The sequence below is a fragment of the Salvia hispanica genome, chromosome 6 (assembly GCF_023119035.1).
Source record: "Salvia hispanica cultivar TCC Black 2014 chromosome 6, UniMelb_Shisp_WGS_1.0, whole genome shotgun sequence".
Lineage (NCBI taxonomy): Eukaryota > Viridiplantae > Streptophyta > Magnoliopsida > Lamiales > Lamiaceae > Salvia > Salvia hispanica.
The window spans coordinates 9,350,877-9,361,073 of record NC_062970.1 but is presented as its reverse complement, the minus strand read 5'-3'; the positions used below and the strand labels follow the sequence as shown (position 1 = coordinate 9,361,073).

Genomic DNA, 10,197 nt, shown 5'->3' with positions numbered 1-10,197 from the left:
TTGAATCTTGAGAGTTTTTGTTCACTTTTCAAGAATCTCATGTTGTTTGTTAAGTCTTTTGTCTCCAACTTCTAAAGTGGAAAAAGAGGGGCTTTGATGTTGTTGTTTTCTTGTGAAATTATGGTTCGTAAGAATTATATAATTGTCATTTATTGTTAGAGTGCTTGTGAAATTTAAGGTTTTTGTAGGAATTATGCTAAAAAGATATTGTTCAGGTGCTTGTTTGAGTACAAATTGAGGGTATTGAAATTGATTGATTGGTTGTGTTATGTATATTATTGTGTTGGATTAACTTGAATATGATGTTTGTAATTATTGTTTTTGTGAATATCTTGTAGGATTAGATGACAACTTCAAGTTCTAGAGGACAATTGTTATATGGACCTGAAGATCCATCAGTTCTATATCTTTAGAAAAAACACATATCAAATAAACTACTGACGGATGACACAACACATCTTTTCAAAGTTCGCCGGATGGAAAGTAAGATATGGGATGTGGATATTCATGCCGATGTGAGGCATTGGCTTAACATGTTTGGTTTTCGAGGTGTGGGATATTCAAAGCTCATATGTTCAACCCTCGTAGATGATCTAACACCATAATCAACAACGGGGGGGATTTCTAAATTTCCCACAGGCGAATACTCAAGAAATAATTCAATATGACGAGTAGAATTTTTTAGCCTCATTGAACATAAACATCACACTTTCATCACTATCAACCCCAGTACATATATAACTCATATCGGTACCAAAGAGACAATGTCTCCATGATATTTCAATGGAGTGTGGATTCATATCTATTCTTATCTTATACATATCATTGCAACTAATTCAGAGAATGAAACACATGAATTCAATACGATGGAGCCTCTCGCACGATGTGGATATAACCAATACCTACTTGAGGAAGTTGAACTATTCTACCACCCCAATACAAACTCACAAATACTTGCATGATTTCTGCATAAAAATATATACAAAATAACAACAATTAGAGACAATTTTTTTCTATAATCCCTAATTTAGTAAATTTAATATAATTTTATTAGAAACCCTAATATTATGGCATAAACAACGAATAAGTGAGAAATGTTGAAAGATTGAACAAAACTTACCGAAAGAAAGGGGAAATCGCCGAGAAATCGCGTTGCCCCTTTTTCTCTCTTCTCACTTCACGCTGAAATGAGCTTCTGCCTCTGTTTCTCGTCGTAATGTTTAAACAAGAGACGTATGATAGTCATGCGTTTTACTTAGAGACGCATGAGGGTCATGCGTCTTTGAATAAAATAAAAAAAATTAGAGAGACGCATGAGAGTTACGCGTCTTAGGCTAAAACACATGTGTATCACGCGTTTCATTAATCGGCTACGCATGACCATCATACGTCTCTCCTAAAGATGAAATTTAAGAAAAGCCCAGAACACTTATGGAATGTAAATAATGCCCTAGAATAAAAAAAAAAAAATAACCCTATAAACTTATTTATGTCCTGCATATTTAGCTATTCTACATATATATTTTAAAGACTTTAATATTGATGATTATTTGTGCATTAATTTTTTGGTGTGAATGATATTGAAAGGTTTATGTTAGTAGTAGTATAAAGTTATGATAATTGTTTTATGGTAGAGATAAAGAAAGTGGTTATTAATAATTTTATAAATATATGTGTATGCACTTTGGTTGATTTATAAAGTTGTTTAATTTTATGCTTTGGGATTGTACTAAATTATTTGCATGTTGTGATTTCTAACTCTCGTATACTATAGTTGTATCTGATTTTAAATTAATTTCAAAATATTAAATTTATTCGTACATCGTACGAACGTGACACTAATGTTTTTAAAAACCAAGTTTAGAAGTAATATCTTTTAGCTAATTGACTTTAATGACTATATATTATGATTATATTGTAGACAAATTAACAATATATTGCAGCTGTGTTCCAACTAATACAAGAACCACACAAACAATTCCTTTTTGCCTCTGTCATTAGTATAATTTGATTAAACATATATAACCACACAAATCAATTCCACTTTTACGTATGTTTAATGTGGAACACAATATTGGACATATATCTACTTAGACAAGAAATTGTGTAAATTATAGCTAGTTTAGTACTAAGTAATAACCATAAAATAAATTACTGATCCCATGACATTGGAATATGGAACAATTTTAATTTTTGCACTTGAGTATCAGTTTTAGGACTTCGTTCTTTACTAAGAATAAAATGGGCCGATAGAGAATTGTGTAAAGTTGTTGAGGATTTTGTCGATATAGTCTTAGTTTTAGGACATTGTTCTTTCCTAAGAATGTCATGGAATAAACGTGATCCATGATATTGACATAATTAATTTATTTTAGAGTTCTAAAATGCAGTAACTTTGATTAAAAACAAAAAAAGGTGATTTAAGAGTGTAATGAAATGAAGAGATACAAACATGTCCATAAACAGAAAACTGCCGAGCGAAAACATCGGAGGTCTCTAGCTTTAGGAAAAGGAAAAAAAGGTTGGGTTATATATAATGGAAAAATAAACAAATCCTATATGAAAACGTAAAAGAATTTGTTGTAATTTCCGGTAGGAGGTTTTTTTCGGTGACGGAATAATCCGCTCTCGCGCTCTCCCGTTGCCGTTGCCGTTGCCGTTGCATCACCCTGAATGCCTCACAAGTGTTCAGGGTACATACACCATATTCTATGTTTTGCTTTCCTTTGTGTAATTGATTTTTTTGATAGATTTCCCATTTTTTGGAAAATTTGCTTGACTGTTTTGTTTGATCAATTGTCACCAATTTCGATGCGATGATCCTTTTTTATGTGACCAATTGTATTATTTTTGATTCATTATCATGTTGTGAGTGTAAATCTCCTTCTAGCTAATCCGTATATAACAATAACATTTTTGTTGGAAATAACATATTGTATCTGAATTTAATCACAGCTTTCTTCTTTTCTGGTTGCTTTTTGTTATATAAAAGCGATGTTTACACTTTGGTGAATGGAAGAAGATGAACATTCTAATAGCATGTATTTATTGAAGAAAGGATTGTTTCAGATTGTTTTTCATTTTCATAATGTGCAGTCCATTTGGCGAGTCTTGAGCAGAGGAGCGAGGGAGGGTCTAATGTATGTATCTATCTTGGATGCATTGCAATTAAGTTTTGTTTGTCATTAAAAGTTAGTGTTTGTTTATAATGAATGCTTTCAATTTATGTAGGTGTACGGAGATTAGCACCATGGTTCTAATTGTTGAACTTTGCAACTATTTCTGTGCAAATGTCAAGTAAGCTCCATCCCATAATGGTATCATACTAATCATCAATACCTAGAGATTAAGAAATTGATTCATTTTAGTCATACATAACTACAAGCATTGTATACCTATTGAAGTTGAATGTGATACTATTTCTTTATTTTCCAGAAATGTGATGCCTAATCTCCCAGGACAGACTAACGCAAAATAAATCACTTAAGAAGAAGCCCTTAGCATGTATAATAGCATACACACGTCTCTTCAAGATGGCTGTAGCCGTTGATCATGGTCATGGATTCAAGCCATTTACAAGAACACCAAGATGCAGACTCCAGTCTTTCACTCAACTTGACTACAAGATGCTCGACTTCAATAACGACCGATCCTTGGACTTGTCCAATATTCACAAGAGCTTCTCCACTCCGTGCCTATCTAATTCTTCGTCAGCTAGAGATGACCTGCATGACGCCAATTCAAAGATCGAGATCATCATAGGCCATGCTGCACCAAGGGTACGGGCTATGGTTGTGGAAGTTGCCATAGCCATGGCCTCTGGTGTCAAACCTGAGCCAACATCGAGTGGGCTTGGAGGCGCATACTTCCTACGCGCTCAAAATGGCGACACCATAGCTGTTGCAAAACCTATAGATGAGGAGCCTCTTGCATTCAACAACCCAAAAGGCTTGGGTGGCCGCTTGCTAGGCCAGCCTGGCATGAAAAGCTCCATTAGGATAGGTGAAACCGGCTTGCGTGAGTCAGCTGCTTATGTCCTTGACCACGACGGCTTTGCAGGTGTCCCACCAACAGCATTAGTAAAATTTTCCCATGTCAAGTTCAATATAAACAACCCTGCTTCAGACTCAACCCCAATTCACAAGATTGCATCCCTCCAACGTTATGTAAAGCACGATTCAGACGCAGGGGATTTGGGGCCTTCAAGCTTCTCGGTCACACGTGTGCACCACATAGGTATACTGGATGTGAGGCTCATGAATCTTGACAGGCACGCAGGGAACATCCTTGTAAGGAATGGACAAGCGAGGCCATCAGAGCTGATCCCCATAGATCATGGCTTCTGCTTACCCGAAGCACTTGATGATCCATATTTTGAGTGGCTGCACTGGCCACAAGCCTCCATACCTTTCTCCGAGGCTGAACTTGACTACATAACTAGGCTTGATCCCTACAAAGATGCTGAGACACTGAGAAGTGAGGTTCCTTCAATTGGGGAGTCATCCATTCGTGTTCTTGTGCTTTGCACCATTTTTTTGAAGCAAGCAGCTGCATACGGGCTGTGTCTTGCTGAAATAGGTGAGATGATGACCAGAGGCTTCAACGGAAGAGACGAAAATTGGAGCACACTAGAGAACCTATGCATAAATGCTAAGGCAAGATTGAACAAACCACTAATTGATGATAGAGTTATTTCCACACTCAAATGTGATGATCACAAGCAGCCTGAACAAGAACAAGTTGAAGAAAAAGATGGTGATAAAATGTTCCGTTTTGATGACAAGCTCAAGGGTTTCCTCGACCAAGCATCAAACATCCCTGAAACTTCCACAAAAGATAATCATCCATCAATGGTGGTAAAGTTTGCTAATCCGCCAGAGATGCCTCTAAGTAACACACTCTTGGACAACTGTGGCAAGAACAACGTTGATAGTAGTCCATCAACAACAGGAGGTAACTTGATGAGGAGTGTGAGTTGCTCGGTGCCAAACTACAACCGTGATGGACAATGCATCTGTATAGGAGAAATGGAGGATGAAGAGTGGCAGACGTTCTTGGGGATCTTTCAGAAGCTTTTGCCCAAGGCTTTCGAGGAGAGGAAGTCAATGGACCTGCCCAAGCACAGGGTGGGATTGTCATGTCAGTTTTGAGCCGCATTTTAACTACTATGTGTACAATGTACTAACGATGCCATGAGACCATACATTTATAGGACGTAGATAGGATATCAGTTAGGAGAGGGGAAGGAGATGACTGAGAACATGTCATCCTTTTTCCCTTTTGGACTATGTAGATGATATGTATTGTTTTCTCTTCATTTTCTACAATTTCCTACTCTCTGCTATTTGCTATCTTCCTTATAAACTTCATTTTTTTTGACACAAAGACTCTACTACTTTAAACTTCATCCTCTAAATTTCGAATTTTCTGTGATATTTTTTTCGTCGATTTAGAGTTTGATAGTTTATTGTGTACGCAATATTAAAAATTAGAGTATGGTTAATTAATTAGAATATCCAAGGTTCAAATTCGTAGTGGAGTGAGTAGAGTTGTAAAGCCTACATCTACAAAAAGAATATCTGAAATTAAGAGCTATATATTGATACTTAGTATACCATGCATAAGTAAATTTTGTTAATTATCCGATGATCATATCCTAGCAACTATAACATGCATTTCATCATCAAATAGTATATCTTAACACGTATTAGCATCATTTTCATCCTTAAACAAGCTTGGATCTAACATGCAATATCAAGATTTATATTCTTGCAGTTAGCCAAAACTAAATTTATACACACATTGCGGTAATGTATAAGTATGCAACACATTAACGAAAAGACTTGAATGATTAAGATTCAAGACTTTAAACTTGCTAACCTAAGATAGCTACTCTTTTTCTTCCTTTCTTCTTTGATACTCCCTCCGTCCCCTATTAAGAGTCACACTTTTCCATTTCGGTCCGTCCCCAATTAAGAGTCACACTTCATTTTTACCATAAATGGTAAGTAGGTCCCACATTCCACTAACTCAATTCACTCATATTTTATTATAAAACCAATATAAAAAATGGGTCTCACATTCCACTAACTTTTTCAACCAACTTTTCTTTACATTTCTTAAAACTCGTGCCCGGTCAAAGTGTGACTCCTAATGGGGGACGGAGGGAGTACATTTCTTGAAAATTTAGAGTGGAAATAGATGAAACTGTGGCGTGGAAGATGGGGGGAAAAAAATTTCTCCTATTTTTTTTTTTTTATCATAGCCATGTTGGGATAAGTTAGTAATTTGGTTATTTATTTTGGTTTGTATGGTTAGTGAAATTGTTCATCGGGAAAAATATCAGAGCATCTCATAGTACACACTCTTGCTCATTTTTCACCTTTTATGGTAATATACCAAGTTTGCCTCTCATCAACTCTAACTTAATCGGAATTATTTTTTGAAAGAGAAATAAATATACTCAAATTCTTATATTTAGATTTAGAAACAAAAATTTGAAGAGAAACAGGATATAAATAAGCACATTTGCATACAAACATGAAACAACCGTATAGAAAATTGTATTCTTGCCTTTCTTCTGTAGAACTTCTTTATACTGATGGTACTAAAATTGGAGCTAAATATAAAACTAATAAAAAAAAGTAATGAAATTAATTATACAAGCCAAATCTCCGGTAACTGAATATGAAATTTGAATTATTTTTAAAGGGGAAATATCAGTATACGACACTTGAACCCTAATTCTCAATTAGTACTCCCTATAAAAGAAAGCTATCGTCGCCATTCCAAATCCCCAAATCCAAAGCAAATCGAAAAAAGGAAGCTCCACATTCCAACAATGGCGGTCACCATCACAGCGAACACCATGCGCGTTAACACACACCAAACCTACAACGTCCGATTCTTCGAGGAGGAGATCTACACGACGGTCACCGCCAATTCCACGGTGGTCACCAACTGGATCGACGACATCAAGTACCTGTACCACCTCCCCGACGTGATCGTCGGGCTGGACGTGGAGTGGCGCCCAAGCTACTCCTCTCAGCAGAACCCCGCCGCCACGCTGCAGCTCTGCGTCCGCGATCGGTGCCTGGTGTACCAGATTCTGCACTCCGATTGCATCCCCGATTCGCTGGCGACGTTTCTGTCGGACGAGTACTGCTACATCGAATTCGTCGGCGTAGGAATCAAGCAGGATCTGGAGAAGCTGCAGAGAGAGTACGGGATCGGCGGCGGCGCGCGGTATGTGGATCTGCGGGGGCTGGCGGCGGAGGCGTACGGGAACAGGAGGCAGGGGCTGGAGAGAGCGAGCTTGAAGACGTTGGCGAGTGTTGTGATGGGGAAGGAGGCGGAGAAGCCGGATGCGGTGAGGATGAGCCGGTGGGACCAGCCGCGGCTCACGGCGGAGCAGGTCAAGTATGCGTGTGTGGATGCGTATTTGTCGTTTGAGATTGGGAGGCTTCTCGGTCTTGGTCACTTTGACCACTTTGGTTACTATTAACTCATCCTTCCTTCTTAATTACTACTGCTATTATCTCTGTTGCTTGCTTTTCTCAGTTCTTCAACATTGGTAGATCCAACGCTGCTAGTTCGTATTTCTAGGTTTTGATATGCAATTATCATATTTTGTGAAATTACGAGTATGTTTTAAGTTGTGAGATGCTTTTGTAATGGTTTGAATTTATAGATAGACATGATCTTGTTGAATTAAATAGGATGATCTCTGCGTAGAAAGTAGAAACGACTTTGAAAATCGAAATGCAGTTGAAAGGAATATACCAAAATGGAAAATCTTGCACTCAAATTTTCTGCAGTATTATTCGCTACAGACGCCAACTGTAGCACTGGCCACTTTAGCACCGTACAACTCAGCCATGCAGAGCCTTCACCATTTAGTTAATTACACTTTTATTTTGAAACACAAACATAGATACCAAAAATATCAATATATCTATAACGAGAAATGAGATACCAAATGTGTCTTATTTTTATCCAGTATATATATTCTCTCTATCCAAATGAAAATAATCCAGCTTTTTCTAGTTTTATTTCAACATAACACTGGAAACAACAAAGTGTTTTAAAAATTGTTCTAACACTAATGGAATAAAGAGGGTATAATAAAAGCGAAATAAAATATCTAACTATAGGCATGTAAAAAAAGAAATGTAGGAGTAGTATGAAACATTTAATAGTGAACGCTAAGAAGTATTTTCTATAAATATAATACAGTATATTATTCCGTACGTCAACGACAATAGTCACATTTTTCGATTTTAGACTGTAAACAAAAATTAGTGACTTTATATACAGTACTAATTTGGTAAATTTTTATCTATCATAAAATGAGCTTCGATTCATTCCCTTTTAAAAATATTTAAATCATTTCATCTCAATTTCTCTTTTTCATTTCACCGGTTTAGCATGTGCAAGCATAGAAACTAAGTACTTCCCTCTGTTCGGGAATAGAAGTTTCGTTTTCCATTTTAGTCCGTTCGCGAATAAGTGTTATGCTCCTACTAACCTTAATGGAGTAAGTATATATGTTAATCACTATATAAACAAATACTCCTATATTATTAGTTAATCTTGTAAAAAGACCTTGCCGATCACACCATTCCAACAAATAATTTATTCCCAGAAATGGCAGGTTCATATTTTTGGCACTAAACAGTACATACAATATAAATAAATGAAGTGAATATGCCAAAATAAAAAATCTGTGTCAATTATAGTCTGATATGAACTGTGTACTGTCAAACTTATCATGCAGAGTCTCCACCAAGAGTTCGTTACTATAGTTATTTAATGTTATGATTTTCCGCTTAACATTTGTATGAAAATACAAAAAAAAAAATATTTTCGTTCCATGGTAGTCGAGTCATTTCATTTTCTACACTTGTTTTAGAAAAATGATACTATCTCCGTCCCCAAAATTTTGACACATTTTGATTCGGCACGGGTTTTAAGAAATGTAATGGAAAGTGAGTTGAAAAGTTGGTGGGATGTGGGTCCTACTTTTAAAGTATTAGTTTTATAATAAAATGTGAGTGAGAATGAGTTAGTGGAATATGGGGTCCACTACAAAAAATGGTAAAAAGTGAAGTGTGTCAAATTTTCAGGGACGGACCAAAATAGTAAACTGTGTCAAAATTTGAGGGACGGAGGTAGTAATAAATAGTTAAAATGGAGAAAAAATAAAGTAAGAGAGAGAATAATGCAACGAACAGTCTTATCTACATTATCCTCTCTCTTACTGTACTATATCTTTACTTTAACTATTTATTATCATTTTATTAAAACGAGTGCGGAAAAAGAAATGACTCAACTACCGCGGAACAGAGGGAGTACCTCCGATCCCACAATAAAAGTCACATTTTACCATTTCAGGTGGTTCCCCAATAAAAGTCACGTTTTACTTTGACCATAAATAGTAAGTAGGCTCCACATTCTACTAACTTATTTTACTCATAATATACTAATTTCAATAACATTTTTTAACGTATTAGAATCAAATTAGTATATAAATTAAAACGAATAGCTTAATGTGTGTCAAACGAGACTGGTGCCCACAGAAGGTATGTAGCATATCATTTCTCTTTTCATAGGAGTATAATAGTATATCATTGGCTTTACTTAGTATTGCAATCAAATTTTATGGTATATTTATTGAAATAGTACTCTCTCCGTTTCTAAATAAATAAAGACATTTTGGAAAAACAGATGCTTCCTTAGGGCATTCACAATGGGGTGGAGGATGCGACACCCTAAGCCCCGCCCTATGCTCCGCCACATCAGCATTTTATCTTCCACCCCTTCCACCTGCAATGGAGCGGACTATAGCCCGCCCTAAGCATTATAATTATTTTGAATATTTAAACACTACAAAAATTGAAAGAAACAACTTCATTTCATTGAAAGTTCAAATTACAGTATATCAATTAAGTAGCAAGAATAAAAATATATTTTTTATGTTTGGAAATTCATTAATTCTATTTTTTTATATTTGCAAATATATCCATTAGCAAGAATAAAAATATAAAAACACCACAAATTAAAGGCATATCCTATTGTCGGTACTTATTTTTTATTTTTTATGTTTTATGATTGCAAATATGAAAATCTTCGAAATTCATTATTGAATTTAGAGAGAAATTGAGATGGGGAAGAGAGTGGAGTAAAAGGTGTAAAATA

The 10,197-nt window shown here is 35.9% G+C and overlaps 2 protein-coding genes across 2 annotated transcripts; both read left to right on the top strand.

The window, feature by feature from the left end:
* The first annotated feature begins 2,575 nt into the window (after window positions 1-2,575).
* LOC125191616 (phosphatidylinositol 4-kinase gamma 8-like) lies at window positions 2,576-5,296 on the top strand. Its single transcript, XM_048089009.1, has 4 exons — window positions 2,576-2,693; window positions 3,097-3,140; window positions 3,232-3,297; window positions 3,436-5,296. Exon 4 carries the CDS (start codon window positions 3,534-3,536, stop codon window positions 5,148-5,150), a length of 1,617 nt encoding a protein of 538 aa, XP_047944966.1. The 5' UTR covers window positions 2,576-2,693; window positions 3,097-3,140; window positions 3,232-3,297; window positions 3,436-3,533; the 3' UTR covers window positions 5,151-5,296.
* A 1,518-nt stretch (window positions 5,297-6,814) lies between these two features.
* Window positions 6,815-7,637, top strand: LOC125192118 (Werner Syndrome-like exonuclease). The gene has a single exon (XM_048089579.1). It carries the CDS (start codon window positions 6,842-6,844, stop codon window positions 7,502-7,504), a length of 663 nt encoding a protein of 220 aa, XP_047945536.1. The 5' UTR covers window positions 6,815-6,841; the 3' UTR covers window positions 7,505-7,637.
* Window positions 7,638-10,197: the final 2,560 nt, after the last annotated feature.

What these genes read in the sequence shown, in the direction of transcription:
- LOC125192118 (XM_048089579.1), top strand. Translation starts at nt 6,842, where the DNA reads ATGGCGGTCACCATCACAGCGAACACCATGCGCGTTAACACACACCAA.
- LOC125191616 (XM_048089009.1), top strand. Translation starts at nt 3,534, where the DNA reads ATGGCTGTAGCCGTTGATCATGGTCATGGATTCAAGCCATTTACAAGA.